This window comes from Bos grunniens, chromosome 17 (genome assembly GCF_055505025.1).
Source record: "Bos grunniens cultivar Pamir isolate PY7600 chromosome 17, Bosgru_T2T1.0, whole genome shotgun sequence".
Taxonomy (NCBI): domain Eukaryota; kingdom Metazoa; phylum Chordata; class Mammalia; order Artiodactyla; family Bovidae; genus Bos; species Bos grunniens.
In genome coordinates, this window is record NC_141181.1 from 423,238 (window position 1) to 440,116 (window position 16,879).

Consider the following 16,879-nt stretch of genomic DNA (forward strand, 5'->3'; position numbering starts at 1 on the left):
ATTCATTTATTATTAACAGAACAATGTTACTCTGTCCTGACAAGAAAGGGCAAAGTCCCAAGGTACAACTTTCACCCTCCAGGTCCCAGTCCTGGCTAAGAGGAGGCAAAGCTCAGCTACAGCTCCTCAGGGCCAGGTTCCCCACACTCTGCCCACCTGTCACCCCTGAGGGAGCCGGGCATCCAACCCAACTGGCCCTCAGTCTCCTCAGGCTGCCCAAGTAGGTGAGACCAGGTCTCACAGACTGTGACCCAGACAAACAGACACTGCTATTAGGTCACAGACGGGTTCACTGCTGCCTCAAGGCCTGGGCCTCAGCGTGGAGGGGCTGAGTGAGGGCTCTGGAGCCCTGCAGGACAGAGTGTCCAGCCTGGTCCCTGGGCCCGCCAGCTCACCCATTGGCCCAAGGCTGAGTAAGCTGGAAGGCCTCCAGGAAAAGGCCTGAATCTGCCTCTTACCTCACTCTCCACCTTATGACCACCACACCACTGACCCTGGCTGAATCACTTCCCTAAGGTCCCTTATTGACAGTTCCTTGTGGACAGGGCCCACTGTGGTGCTGACCAGTAGCTGGGCAGGGCAACTAACAGCCCCTCATTGATGCTTGTTTGTGGGCAGGGCCTACTGAGGTAGCAACCAACAGCTGAGCGAGATCTGTTGCCTTGTAACAGGGTATGGAATAATAAGGCACAGCAATGGCTGCCTGCTAAGGGCTGTGCTCATCCTGCTGTTACATGGAGACATTTTTGGTTGTCACAACTAGAGGTTGCTACAGGCATCCCAGTAGTCATACTGCTAAACATCCTATGTGCACAAAACAGTCCCTGAAACAAAGATTATACAACTTAAAATGTCCATAGCACCAAGGATGGAGAACCCTGTCTTAGAGAATAAAGGAAAAAGAATTAACTCAATTCATATAAGACCTCTGTTTGAATCTCTGGATGAAGACAAAGGCCTCCAGCAGAAGCCTCTGTGTGTGTGTATACATATATATTTGGCCTTGCTGTGCAGCTTGTGGGATCTTCATTCCCTGATCAGGGATTAAACCTGGGCCCTCAGTAGTGAAAGCACAGAGCCCTAATCATTGGACCTCCAGGGAATTCCCAAGTCTGAGTATATTAAAATTCCCTCAAGATACTCCTAGCTTTCACCCAATATACTTTAGGGGTCTATTTGTGTCAGTCCCACCAAGGCTGCAGGGACAGAATCCAGCCTGTGGTTGAAGAGTACATGGCAAAAGTACCCCAAACAAAGTAGAAAATATTCCCAACAAATATAAACTGAAGACTATCCTGATATAGAAAGGAAGATAGTGTTTGTTATGAAAAAGAATATCCTAGGAGAATAATAAGCAAAAGACTTATACATGTACATCACAAAAGATTTGTAAAAGGACAAAGAATGAAAAAAAAAAAGTCAGCCTCATTAATATTCAAAGAAATGCAGTAAGTCATGATGCTACTGTCATCTGAAATACAATTTTCAAATTAACAATATAGGAATACTCACAGATATAAACATGATAAAATGTTACTCCACCTGCCTTTGTTCATTCAGCACCATGTACTCTGCCACCCATTTTCCCATTCCACCCTGACAGTCTGATCCTCCTGAAACTAAAACCAAGTGCCACTTCCTTGCTTAGAACTCTTCAGTGGGACCCATTCCAGTGCAGGCCCCTTGGCCTACAGGGTCAGGATCGCCAGAATCTCGGTTATTCCTCCTCCCAGTCCTGCCTCACACTTTGGGCTCAAGTTATACACAGCACGTATGGTCATCAGTAGCTGTCGTACTTCTTGTTTGCTCATGAATTTCCCTGGAATTCCTAAAGCTTTGTCCTCCCCACTCCCTGCCAGAGAACCCTCTGACTTGGAGCCCCTATGGTATCTTGGGGCTTCTGCCATCATCTCACATAGCACAGAACCTGGAAATCCTAGTCCTCTTCTTAGAGTGTAAGTTTTAAACTAGGACTGTCTCACTAATTTTTGTATCCATGGTGCTAGCACAGTGTCCCTGGTGCATAGAATGATTAATATTTAAACTGTTTTGTTCATTCTTTTTAAAATTTCTTTTATTGTTTGAAATGTTCAGCATTCTGTTTAGAAAAGCATGTTGGTGATTATACAGATATCCCATCAGAACTTGAGTTCTAACTTTTAAACTATACTTTTCTCTGTAAACCAAAGTTCATCTCATAACCTTAGAAACTGATGACAGATACAAATTGAATTTTAAAAATAAATGAGCATTAATCACCTACCACCAGTGCTTTCCTTAAGGAAAACAGCTAAAGGCAAAAGCTCTCCAGGGCCCAGAGACAAATTTCCACAGAACACAATGGCTTTGAGACATACTAAAAGGAAGGGAAAAAGAGAAAAAGGGAAGAAGAGAAAATCAGGAAACCTGGATACAATTTTAACTTTAAAAATACAATTTTGGCTTTAGTTTGTGAATGCTGTCATTTTGGGGGACTCAATGGGGTTGACTGCAGGTGACACGCAATCAATCACCTGTCCTCAGCAGAAAATCCTGAGAGTGCTCTGAAAGCGCTGTATCTGAAGGAAACAGACATTTGCCGTTTCATAAGTATGGTATGATCCACCGAAGACATTCCTTGTCAAACAGTTATGTATTAGCTCAAAGATTTTTAAATCAAATATTCATTATTCAGCTAAATACAAAAAAAATTTTTAGCAGCATACTAATGACAAATATCTCCTCTCTCATGTTAACCATTCAACCAAGAGGTTTGCTGAGGCAGCATGGAAAGGTGCCAAAAGCAAACTGACAAATGAAAAAGGCAAAGTAGGAAAAATGGAGCAAAAAAAATGCCATTTACACATAAAAATGCTTCATTTTATCTGAAGAATTAGATATGTTTAATATCTGTATATAAACAGTTGATACATTTTTTCCCATCATAATTTTTAAGTATAATCCAAGACTAAAAAAAAGTTCTTTTTTTCTTTCAGACAAACTTAAAGCCACAGAAGACTCCTTTTAAATCAGTGAACTTATTGATTCAATGACAATTGGTCAATATTGAAACAGCAATCTCTCGAAGAAGGGTCAAAGTAAAGAAAGAGAAAGCCTAAAGCCTTCTCCATTTCAGCTGCTGCCAATCGCAGGCCCTGCTGCTGCCACACGCAGCAGTGCTTGGCCTAACACCAGTCCAAGTAAACTTCAAATCTTACTTCTGGAGGAAGGAAAACTGTAAGGTTTGGAAGGTAAATAACCTAGTGGAAAATTCTTTATAAAAACTATAAGGGCCAAGGATATCCAATACCACAGAAGCATATAAAATACATAGGCTCCATGGAAAAAACCAGTAACCATAAGAAATGATGACTTCTCTCACCTGTATAAAAGTGGGAAAAACTCATTTGATCAAAACCCCATTTTAAGTAGGTTGTCATGTCAGACTTTCTTTACAAAAAGACAAATTATCACCAGGTTTCAAAGAGTATGGAAGAAGTGTTGGCCAAGGAGATGTTTAAACTACACTTTGACCTAGGATAAACCAAGTGGTTAAATAATTTCAAAATGTGCAAAAGATATATTTTCCATGAGTTATCAAGGCTCTTCAAAGTGCCTTTCAAATGATCCATGAGTCCTACTTATTAAACAGTCACACAGGTGAGAATCAGATTCAGGTTTCCAACAGAAACTGTAGAATGTTACTTGGCAAAGCTGCAATCTCCTGTGACACCTTGTCAGGGAGTTGATCAGTCTTAAGTGACTCTGGTTCCTCTGGAATTGCTGTCAAATCCCACTTGGCTGTGAGCCGAGGTCAGAGGACGAGAAGGCCAGCAGCCGCTGACTGAGGAGTGCGTTGTGCCGCTTCAAGTACACTATGATGTCTCCCTGCTTCTCCACAAGTTCCTCCAGGCTCGAGAGAGGCCTGCATAGAACCAAGGTGGCCATGGTTACACATGTTCACCAACAGTCTCTGTGCTAACGGAGCCCTACTACTTTTCAGTAAAACATATTACATTTGTTATTTTTCTTAGACATCATAAGCCAAAGCAATATCCTCAAATGAGATTCTTTCTTTAGATGTAGTTTCACCACAGCTGAGAGGAAAGAAACAAATCAAACACAGTTGTAAACATATTCTAACACATGCAGAGTCCTAAATTCCAAGCATCAGAATGGTCTCTAGATTTTTAGATGAAAAAACTTAATTCTCTTTCTCTACTCCTTCACTCTGCACATACCTGAATCCAGTCTCCGAGGTAATATTGTTGGAGTAAGCATAGATTTTTTCTTCTTCAAGTACATCAGGCTGTGGCTTGGCTTTATTAAATTTTTGAATTTTCACTAAAATAAGAAAGTCATTGTCAGGTTATCCAATCACAAAAAATTTTCTAATTCCATTTATTCAAATTACATTAGGAATTGCCTATTCTTTTCAAATAAAATGTAAAAAAAAAAAGTACTTCATAAAGTGAATAAACAAAAATAGGAAAAATTGACTAAAAGGGAATGGAAATGCTGATGCAGACAGGCAGGAGTAGAATCAGGAAACAGCCATCAGTGGTCACTGCCAGGAAGTGAAGACACCTATATAGAGGAGCCAAAGTTTGATGACTTGGAGGCCACTGATGAACTTGAAGTCCTAATCCCAACATGACTGTCCTTGGAGACAGTACCTTTGGTGAAGTAATCAAGGTAAAAACAAATGGCATTGTTGATCTGATACATGAAGAGACACCAGGGATGCACTTACACAGAGCCAAGGCCACATGAGAACACAGTGGGAGGGCAGCCACCTACATCCCAAGGGAGAGGCCTCAGGAAAGTCATCCTTGCCCCCACTAATCTCAGATGTCCAGTTTCCAGAACTGAATAACTAAGTTTGTGTGTCTTAGTCATCCAGTTCTGGAAGCCCCAGAAGACTAATGCCACTGGCAGAAGTCAGGTGCAAAGACAAGGCTGCTGCTCCCAACCTCAGATCTGCCTACACACCTGCATGTCTGAATAACAGCCACTGTCCAGGCACCTACTCCAACTGTATAACAACCCTGGGACATGGCTGGAATGAGTACTCCCACCAGAGATGGTACAAGGAGACAGAGGCTGAGGCAGGTCTCTGTGATAGGCAGTGACTGCCCTTGAGAATTATTTCTGCAGCTCAAAATGGGTGGAGTATTCAGCATGTGGGAGAGGAAGTGAGTTAGGCCCTGGCACAATTTTTATTTATTTATTTTTTAATTTTATTTTATTTTTAAACTTTACATAATTGTATTAGTTTTGCCAAATATCAAAATGAATCCGCCACAGGTATACATGTGTTCCCCATCCTGAACCCTCCTCCCTCCTCCCTCCCCATACCATCCCTCTGGGTCGTCCCAGTGCACTAGGCCCAAGCATCCAGTATCGTGCATCGAACCTGGACTGGCAACTCGTTTCTTACATGATATTTTACATGTTTCAATGTCATTCTCCCAAATCTTCCCACCCTCTCCCTCTCCCACAGAGTCCATAAGACTGTTCTATACATCAGTGTCTCTTTTGCTATCTCGTACACTGGGTTATTGTTACTATCTTTCTAAATTCCATATATATGCATTAGTATACTGTATTGATGTTTTCCCTTCTGGCTTACTTCACTCTGTATAATAGGCTCCAGTTTCATCCACCTCATTAGAACTGATTCAAATGTATTCTTTTTAATGGCTGAGTAATACTCCATTGTGTATATGTACCACAGCTTTCTTATCCGTTCATCTGCTGATGGACATCTAGGTTGCTTCCATGTCCTGGCTATTATAAACAGTGCTGCGATGAACATTGGGGTACACGTGTCTCTTTCCCTTCTGGTTTCCTCAGTGTGTATGCCCAGCAGTGGGATTGCTGGATCATAAGGCAGTTCTATTTCCAGTTTTTTAAGGAATCTCCACACTGTTCTCCATAGTGGCTGTACTAGTTTGCATTCCCACCAACAGTGTGAGAGGGTTCCCTTATCTCCACACCCTCTCCAGCATTTATTATTTGTAGACTTTTGGATCACAGCCATTCTGACTGGTGTGAAATGGTACCTCATAGTGGTTTTGATTTGCATTTCTCTGATAATGAGAGATGTTGAGCATCTTTTCATGTGTTTGTTAGCCATCTGTATGTCTTCTTTGGAGAAATGTCTATTTAGTTATTTGGCCCATTTTTTGATTGGGTCGTTTATTTTTCTGGAGTTGAGCTGTAGGAGTTGGTTGTATATTTTTGAGATTAGTTGTTTGTCAGTTGCTTCATTTGCTATTATTTTCTCCCATTCTGAAGGCTGTCTTTTCACCTTGCTAATAGTTTCCTTTGTTGTGCAGAAGCTTTTAAGGTTAATTAGGTCCCATTTGTTTATTTTTGATTTTATTTCCAATATTCTGGGAGGTGGGTCATACAGGATCCTGTTGTGATGTATGTCAGAGAGTGTTTTGCCTACGTTCTCCTCTAGGAGTTTTATAGTTTCTGGTCTTACATTTAGATCTTTAATCCATTTTGAGTTTATTTTTGTGTATGGTGTTAGAAAGTGGTCTAGTTTCATTCTTTTACAAGTGGTTGACCAGATTTCCCAGCACCACTTGTTAAAGAGATTGTCTTTAATCCATTGTATATTCTTGCCTCCTTTGTCAAAGATAAGGTGTCCATATGTGTGTGGATTTATCTCTGGGCTTTCTATTTTATTCCATTGATCTATATTTCTGTCTTTGCTGGCACAATTTTTAAAAACTCCACAGGATTCTTTCCTTTCCTGTAATAACCCTTGAGATATAATTTACATACGATGCAGTTCACATGTAATTCCTTTAATGTGTACAATTCAATGGTTCAATACATTCAAAGAGTTGTGCAACTATCTCCACAATCAATTTTAGAACATCTTACCACCCCAAAAAGAAGCTTGGGTTCCTTGAGCAGTCATTCTTCATGTAGCCCAGCCTCTAGGACTAGACAACACTTACACATTCTCTTTCTCTATAGATGTGCCTGTTCTGGTCATTTCAAGTATTATAGAATCATATAACATTTATGGCTGTTTTTTCCTGTGGGCATAATGCTTTCAAGGTTCTTTCACACTGTACATGTCAGTGCTTCATTCCATGTACTCCTTTTTTTTGAGCCTGAACACTATCCTCTGTATAGACAGACTATCTTTTGTTGGTCTAGTCATCACTTTATGCTTTTGGGTTGTTTCTATTGTGTGTGTGTGTGTGTGTGTGTGTGTGTTAGTTGCTCAGTGGTATCTGACTCTTTGTGACCCCAGGGGCTGTAGCCTGCCAGGTTCTTCTGTCCATCAAATACTCCAGGCAAGAATACTGGAGTAGGTTGTCATTCCCTTCTCCAAAGGATCTTCCCAATCCATACTATAAATAATGCCACTTGGAACACAAAGTGTAGAAGTAGGCAGATACCCAGAAGTGCATGTACTGAGTCATATGTTCAATCTGTCATGGAACCACCAGGACCCACAGATGATTTTCATGTGACTCTCAGCTGAGAACAAGGCAAAAGAAGTTTAAGCAATGAAGTTAAAGAGAAATGTGGGAAAGTTAGGAGATATGCAGAGGGTTCACCAGAAAGGACCAGAAGGAAGTGAGATGCCAAAAGAATGAAGTGAGGGAATGTAACAAGAAGCCCTTGACTTTCAGGAGACGGTCAAGAGAATTAAGAAATGAGAAGCCTCTCACACAAAAACAGACACATAGATCAATGCAGCAGGATAGAGAGCCCAGAAATAAACCTACACACTTATGGTCAATTAATCTATGACAAAGGAGGCAAGCGAATACAATGGAGAAAAGAAAGTTTGAACTTCAATAAGAGGGGCTGGGAAAACTGGACAGCTACATGTAAAAAATAAAATTAGAACACTCTCTAACACCATATGCAAAAATAAACTTAAATGGATTAAAGATCTAAATGTAAGGCTGGAGACTATAAAACTCCTAGAGGAAAACATAGGTAATATACCCTGACATAAATCGCAGAGATTTTTTTTGGATCTATCTCTTACAGTAAAGCAAAAATAAACAAATGGAACATAATTAAACTTAAAAGCTTTTGCACAGCAAAGGAAATGATAAATAAAACAAAAAGAAAACCTAAAGAATGGGAGAAAATATTTCCAAACCAAACCATGACACCAACAGGGATTAATTTCCAAAATATAAAAATAGTTCATACAGTTCAATATATATATATATATAAAAAAAACCCCAAACAAAAATGGGCAAAACTCCTAGATAGACATGTCTCCAAGAAGACATCAAAATGATCAAGACATGAAAAGATACTTAGCATCACTAATTAGAGAAATGAAAATCAAAACTATAATGAAGTATTGCCTCACACCAGTCAGAACAGCCATCATCAAAAAGTCTACAAATAATAAATGCTGGAGAGGGTGTGGAGAAAAGGGAACCCTCCCACACTGTTGGTGGGAATGTAAATTGGTGCAGCCACTATGGGAAACAGTATGCTGCTGCTGCTGCTGCTAAATCGCTTCAGTCTTGTCTGACCCTGTGCGACCCCAGAGACAGCAGCCCACCTGGCTCCCCCGTCCCTGGGATTCTCCAGGCACAAACACCGTAGTGGGTTGCCATTTCCTTCTCCAACGCATGAAAGTGAAAAGTGAAAGTGAAGTCGCTCAGTCGTGTCTGACTTCTAGCGACCCCATGAACTGCAGCCCACCAGGCTCCTCCGTCCATGGGATTTTCCAGACAAGAGTACTGGAGTGGGGTGCCATTGCCTTCTCCAATGGGAAACAGTATGGAAGTTTATTAAAAAACTAAAAACAGTTACCATATGATCCAACAATCCCATTCCTGAGCATATATCTGGAAGAAAAACATGGTTTGAAAGGGTACATCCACCTCAATGTTCATTGCAGCACTGTTTACAATAGACAAGATATGGAAGCAACCTACATGTTCACTGATGGAGGAATGGAGAAAGATGTGATACATATATACAATGGAATACTGCTGCTGCTGCTGCTAAGTTGCATCAGTCATGTCCAACTCTGTGCGACCCCATAGACGGCAGCCCACCAGGCTCCTCCATCCCTGGGATTCTCCAGGCAAGAATACTGGAGTGGGTTGCCATTTCCTTCTCCAGTGGAATACTAGTCAGTCATTAAACAGAATGAAATAATGCCATTTGTGGCAACATGGATGGATCTACTGATTATCATACTGAGTGAAATAAGTCAGAGAAAGACAAATATATGATATCACTTATATATGGAAACTAAAATATGATGCAAATGAACTTATTTACAAAACAGAAATAGACTCACAGACACAGAAAACAAACTAGGATTTCCGAAGGGGAAATGAGGTGCAGAGGGAGGGATAAATTAGGAGTTTGGAATTAACAGATATACACTACATACATAAAATAGATAAACAATGAAGACTTACTATATGGCATAAGGAACTATATGCAATATCTTATAATAACTTATAATGGAAGAGAATCTTAAAAAGAATATATATATCTGAATCACTTTGCTGTACACCTGAAACTAACACCACATTGTGAATTACCTACACCTCAATGAAAAAAAAAGATATGAATAGCCCCTTGGCTTCCAATGCCACAAGCACAGCACCCTCATCCAAGAGCAGATAGGGACTGAGCATTGGGCTCCACCATGAAGGCTGGGAGTGTTCAGCAATAAAGATGAGGCCACCAAGGGGGCAGGCAGGATCCCAGGAAGCCAGGGTCCCAGGGGAAGTAAAGAATACATCTCGAGGAGGGAGCAAACCACCATGTCCAGTGCCACTCTGGAGATGAAGGATGAGACCTGACTGTCCCAGGAGGTTTGCTTCTGAATCGGAGTTATGTTCATATGGCATTTCCTTATAATGTTGTCTTCCACATAATAACTTCTAGATAAATGAAGAAACTTGGAACAAGTTTAAGTTTCTTGAATTTGGGAACAGAAATAACACTTAACAGGGTATTAAAATAAAAGTTAAGAGGCAGAAATAAAACACTTAGCTCGACAATATAAAAATGTCCAACAATCAGACTCATCTTTGCAGGGTTTTTTTTTTTCTGAAGATGTTCCACTTTTTAAATTGAAGTACAGTTGATTTACAATGTTGTGATAGTTTCTGCTGTTTGTGGTTTTTAAAATAAGCTGCATGCAGTCAGCATTTTACAGATCGCAGGCCAGGCGACACCATGAGTGCAATCTACATAGAACAAGAAATCTTCCACTCTTTCTTTCTGCTACAATAAGCCCAGGAGAGCTCTCACTAAACTGCAGGACATGGGACATGGGCCTGCTGCCCTTACACTCCTTTCCTCCTGAGCTGAAGCCAGAACATCAGGGCTGCTAGAAGACTGGTAACGGAGTAGCATTTTTTGAAGCTTGGATTGTTTTTAAACAAATGGTGAGCTAATCAAATCACAAAGCTTGTAAGTTTCACGTTCCTAATTTTTTTCTACAGAGGCAGTCCAGTGCTCAATGAAAAAGTCCATCTGTATTTCCAGAGATTAACTGCTTTACTACAGACCAGTCAGTCCAGTTTAGGTTAGAATTAGTGTATCAAAGAATCACGTCATTAAGAGTTACTACCCACATTACCAAAACTAGGTATCTTTTAAATCTTTTTAATATAGGGAGGAAAAATGCATGTATCAGGAGATTAACCTTAAATATTTTGTGATACACTTCAATGTATCATAACAAAAGCAATATTTGCCCTAGAAGTCTCAATCAGAGGCACAAAATAGTAAAATGGAACACAAGTTTTGGTCGATGTGACTTTTCCTTCATAACTGAAGAAATTATCTCTTTCAAATGGGACAGATAGGGTATTTTATTGTCACAAAACAACTGTTGATCAACACTACCAAATTAGCTGTATTACAGATTTTGGTGCATGTCAATATTGCAACAGGCATGAAATCTTGATTTCTTCCAGCTTTGGATTTTTTTTCTCTTCAAGAATCCTTCCACCTATTTTCCATGTTAACATACTTGAAGCTTATTTAATTTTACCACTCAGACTTTTGAGAGACAGCTATACAGAGCAATCCTCAGACAATTCTAAATTTAGAAAGAAGTAGGTTTTTAAATGGTTTATCAAAAACAAGTTTGGTTTAAATGCAGTTTTCACGTACTAACTTATTTACTTTCATTTTTTATTACGATTTTGACCCCACCAGCACGTGGGATCTTAATTTCTGGATGAGGGATGAACCCATGCCTCTGCAGTGGGAGTTACAGAGTCTTACCCAACATGACCACCAGACAAGTCCTACATTTTGTTATTTTCTAATTTAAAGCCAGACTTACACCTCAGTTGCCTTTGAGGACGCAGAATTTATGGATTTTTTTTTTATCATTTTTTTTTTAATGAAAAGCCTTCATTCTATTTAATAAGAATTTGTTGATGACACAAATTTAGAAATATGACTCACTGGTATGTACCTAGTGGTTTGAAATCAGAGGAGTTTGGATGTGGTCAGCAATGAGAGACATGGGTACTCAATAGGGTCTCAGCCACGTAGAAAAGCTTTCCTGCCAGAAAGGTAAACGGGCTGAGCTTCAGGTGGGGATGCGACCTGCAGTTAAAGACCTTTCTCAGTATTAACAGGCTCCTTGTCATGCTCACCTGTGTACACAAGCAGGCATGTCAGGGAACAGATCAGCTCCAGGGCCAGGGTGGCCAAAATGAGGTCCAGGTACCACGTGCTGGGCTCAGGGAAGGAGTGCTGCAGGCAGAGCAGGAGGAGGAGTGCCGTGCTGCCTGTGGGGAGATGTGCACAGGTGGGGGCACAGCCGGGGTCCAAGCGCCCCGGCCACCACCACAGCAGGGGCACCACAAGGGCATGCAACCCCAGTTATTCAGCAAGAAGGAAGTTAGAGGATGGAAATCAAACACAAATAACAACACTGCCAAAAGTAAATGATGCCCATAACACAAATAGAGAAGAATCTGGACTTTCTTAAAACTCAAGGAGTAAGTTTCTACAAAGACCCAGTGGCCTGTTCTGGTCATGCACCACAGTCAAGGGCAGGGCGAGGGTCCAGAAAAACCCAGGACACGCTGCTGACCTTGGACAGATGATCCACCACCTCTACTTACTGTGACATATGGGATGACGGTACCTTCCTCACAGAGCTGCTGTGAGGAGTAAATGAGTTTGTGTGTGAAAAACACTTAGAATGATGCCTAGCCTGTAAGTATTCAATAAATATGAGCTGTTTCCCCCTGCTCAGATATCCATTAATTATTTTTGAAGATCATTTTAACTTCATCCTATACTTTTATTTTGAAGACTGTCAAAGAAAAGTTTGGGCTTCCCAGGTGGCTCAGTGGTAAAGAATCTGCCTGCCAATTCAGGAGCTGGAGGAGTTGTAGGTTTGATCTTCAAGTTGGGAAGATCCCCTGGTAAAGGAACTGGCAACCCACTCCAGTATTCTTGTCTGGAGGATTCTGTGGACAGAGGAGCCTGGAAGGCTTCAGTCCATGGGGTCACAAAGAGTTGGATGTGACTGAGCATGCACATGCATCAAATAAAAGTTTAGGGGCAGAAATCATTCCTAGTGTTTTATCTTAGAATTTCCTAAAACTAACACACTTATCTAAATCTGATCATGGCTGGGGAGATGCTTATTTGACTTACCTTCTATTTCTTGGTACAATGGGATGATTTTGAGCCATGATTTTAAATAACCTATCAGAAGTCCCTCTACACAAAGCAATAGTCTAGCACAAATCCCTAAGGTCTTTCCTTACACTCACAAATGTCAGTGTCCTAGCGTGTTGACCAAGAGCTCAATTTATAAATTAGCTTTATATACAAGGAAAATTTAACTTTACAGCTTTAGGAAGAGGAAAAAACTAGGGGAAAACCTTTGCAGGGAAAGTGAACACAGTTTCCAAAGGATTTTTGATATCCTGAGAAGGCCTGTGTCAGCAAGGTGGCAGGACATGGGGTGAACTTGCAGGCAGCAGCAGAGACTGCTGAAGTAAGACATTCTCCTGATAACAAACACTGTAGACACAAGAGCACCAAACCCATGTTTCAGTGAAGGGTTAAGTTTTCAAATCAATGAAAAAAACAACTAAATGTGCAACTTGCTATGTAGCTAGTAATATTTGAAAGAGTTCAAGATTAAGGAAGGAGAAGAGATAAATCAGATAAATACTTTCAGCTTACTGGAAGGAAACCAAAGCCCTTTCTCCCATCTCCACAAAATAAAGTAAAATCAATTTATTTTTCTCTCTGCAGAGAAAAACAAGTGTCAAGATGAAGCTAAACAATACCCAGAAATACTATCATAGGCAAAAAAAAAGAATGGTTACACCCTTCATATTAACTGGAAGTTCTATATCCTCATAGATTTATGTTCTTTTTATTCAAATTAGAAAAAAATATATATTTAAAGAAAATAGAAACAAAGTAAACATCTACCCCAATCTCTCAGATTTTCTGGGTCCTTATATAAGCAACTTAAAAGTGAAGCCTTCTGTGATTGTTTAGAAATAGGTTGTGATTAAGGGTCACACATGTAGCAATAATTTCAAAGTCAGAAGAAAGGCAAAAGATAACTAGAACATGGAAGCAACCTAGATGTCCATCGGCAGATGAATGGATAAGAAAGTTGTGGTACATATACACAATGGAATATTACTCAGCTATTAAAAAGAAGGCATTTCAATCAGTTCTAATGAGGTGGATGAAACTGGAGCCTATTATACAGAGTGAAGTAAGTCAGAAAGAAAAATGCCAATACAGTATATTAATGCATATATATTGAATTTAGAAAGATGGTAACGATGACCCTATATGTGAGACAGCAAAAGAGACACAGATGTAAAGAACAGACTTTTGGACTCTGTGGGAGAAGGCGAGGGTGAGATGATTTGAGAAAATAGTATCGAAACATGAATATTATCACATATGAAATAAATCACCAGTCCAAGTTTAATGCATGAGACAGCTGCTCAGGGCTGATGCACTGGGATGACCAAGAGAGATGGGATGGGGAGGGAGGAGGCAGGGGGGTTCACGATGGGGGACATATGTGCACCCATGGCTGATTCATGTCAATGTATGGCCAAAACCACCACAATATTATAAAGTAATTAGCCTCCAATTAAAATAAATAAATAAATTAAAAAAAAAAAAAAGATTAGACAATCTCTTGGTGATTTCAATACTATTTCCAGACCAGCACTTGGAGAAACTGAACATACAGTCAGTATACAGGTCAGTATACAGACAGGATTCCACTTTTGCTTTGTCAGAGACGCAGAGTATAAGCGACATCTTCTAGCCAAAAACAAGCACTGCACATTAGCCATGAAGTGAAAATGAAGGTCACTCAGCCCTGTCCCTGTCCAATTATTTGCGACCCCAGAGACTATACAGTCCATGGAATTTCCAGGGCAGAATACTGGAGTGGGTAGCCTTTCCCTTCTCAAGGGGACCTTCTCCCCCAGGGATCGAACCCAGGTCTCCTGCATTGCAGGCAGAATCTTTACCAGCTGAGCCACAAGGGAAGCCAAAGAATACTAGAATGGGTAGGCTATCTCTTCTCCAGGGGATCTTCCCAACCCAGGAATTGAACCAGGGTATCCTGCATTGCAGGCGGATTCTTTACCAACTGAGCTATCAGGGAAGCCCACACATTAGCAGTAGAAGGCAGAAACAGCTCTTCCTCTGGGGGCAGTAAAGGCCACCCCCTTGGAGATGTGTCAGAACTAGTTATCCCACTACAATGTTTCTTTCTCTGCAATCCCTGGACCCTCCACCCCTACTGAGACCCTTACTGAGCAGATGAACTCGCAGTCTGACTTTCAAAAAAAGGCACTACAGAATAAGAAAAAAAAAAAAAAAAACATTAAATTCTATAGAGCTGTTTTTCTGTGAAAAGATTAATTTCTAATTTGGCTTCAAAATGTTTAAACATTTATTCTGGACTCAAACTGAAACAGAGGGCTTTTTTTAAAAAAAGGTAGAAACCTTGACAATTAGGCAAAAATACATGAGAGTTCAAATTAATTCCATTAAGCTTTTAAAATGTCTGCAGCAATAAAGAAAAGCAGGTAGGCATATGTTCAAAGTCCTCGATGGACTTTCTGATCTTGCATTCATAAACTGTTTTCCACATTTCTGTTTTAAATAATACATCTTATTATAAAACAGTCTCTCTCTTACTGCAAGAAAAGCACTATGCTGTTGTTTAGTCATGAAGTCGTGTCTGACTCTTTGTGATGCTATGAAGCCTCTGTCCATGGGCTTTCCCAGGAAAGGATACTGCAGTGGGTAAGAAAAGCACAAAGAAGCTTCATGTAAAATAAAACAACTCTCTCTTATCCTACAAGTATAAACTAGCATCAGCTTTATATCTCCTTGAGATAAATAAGCCTGCTAGTAGCAAGAGGAATGAGGGGAGTCACATTTCACCCAGGCATACCTTGCTCACAATGAAGTGGACAGACAGTGCCACAGTAAAATATGCCTTTTTGTCATAAAGGTTGTTTTAAGCTGATTAGTTTTAAGAAATGGTAGACAAAGATGAAGTTCTGAAAACCAACTAGGAGTTACCTTTTACGAGAGATATTTACATTTATAAGGGAAATCTCCATTTATAAGGTTATATCCCTCTCTATACCAGGATGAGATTCGAGAGCCTTCCTAAGTGAACAAAGGAAAGAAATAGAGGAAAATAATAGAATGGGAAAGACTAGAGATCTCTTAAAGAAAATTAGAAATATCAAGGGAACATTTCATGCAAAGATGGGTACAATAAAGGACAGAAACAGTATGGACCTAAAGGAAGCAGAAGATATTAAGAAGAGGTGGGAAGAATACACAAAAGAACTAAACAAAAAAGATCTTAATAACCCAGACAACCATGCTGGTGTGATCACTCATCAGGAAACAAACATCCTGGAGTGTGAAGTAAAGTGGGGCTTAGAAAACATCACTACAAACAAAGCTACTGAAGGTGATGGAATTCCAGCTGAGCTATTTCAAATCCTAAAAGATGATGCTGTTAAAGTGCTGCACTCAATATGCCAGCAAATTTTGGAAAACTCAGCGGTGGCCACAGGACTGAAAAGGTCAGTTTTCATTCTAATCCTGAAGAAGGGCAATGCCAAAGAATGCTCAAACTACTGCATAATTGCATTCATTTCACATGCTAGCAAGGTCATGTTCAAAATTCTCCAAGCTAGGCTTCAACAGTATGTGAACCAAAACTTCCAGATGTACAAGCTGGATTTGGAAAAGGCAGTGGAACCAGAGATCAAATTGACAACATCTGCTGGATCATAGGAAAAGCAAGAGAATTCCAGAAAAACATCTACTTCTGCTTCATTTTGTACTCTAAAGCCTTTGACTGTGTGGATCACAACAAACTGTGGAAAATTCTGAAAGAGATGAGGATACCAGACCACCTTACCTGCCTCCTGAGGAACCTGTATGCAGGTCAAGAAGCAACAGTTGAACCGCACATGGAACAACAGATCGGTTCCAAATTGGAAAAGGAGTATACAAGGCTGTATATTGTCACCCTGCTTATTTAACTTTTATGCAGAGTACATCATATGAAATGCCTGGCTGGATGAAGCACAAGCTGGAATCAAGATTGCAGGGAGAAATATCAGTAACCTCGGATATGCAGATGATACCACTCTTATGGCAGAAAGTAAAGAAGAACTAAAGAGCCTCTCAATGAGAGTGAAAGAGGAGAGTAAAAAAGCTGGCTTAAAACTCAACATTTAAAAAACTAAGATCATGGTGTCTGGTCCCATCACTTCATGGCAAATAGATGGGGAAAAAAATGGAAACAGTGAGAGACTTTATTTTCTTGGGCTCCAAAATCGCCGCAGATGGTGACTGCAGCCATAAA

The 16,879-nt window shown here is 40.3% G+C and overlaps 1 protein-coding gene across 2 annotated transcripts in view; it reads right to left on the bottom strand.

Annotated features, from left to right (window-relative positions):
- Positions 1-2,047: 2,047 nt before the first annotated feature.
- Positions 2,048-16,879, bottom strand: part of TMEM192 (transmembrane protein 192) — a 28,059-nt gene continuing 13,227 nt past the window's right edge. Inside the window, exons 4-6 of one of the 2 annotated variants that reach the window (XM_086346169.1) lie at positions 11,625-11,759; positions 4,221-4,323; positions 2,048-3,904 (exon numbers count right to left, since the gene is read on the bottom strand). In XM_086346169.1, the coding sequence (XP_086202295.1) occupies positions 3,766-3,904; positions 4,221-4,323; positions 11,625-11,759 (377 nt within the window). In that variant the 3' untranslated portion in view covers positions 2,048-3,765. The remainder of the gene's footprint in view (positions 3,905-4,220; positions 4,324-11,624; positions 11,760-16,879) is intronic. The other variant, XM_086346170.1, reaches the window with a different exon arrangement.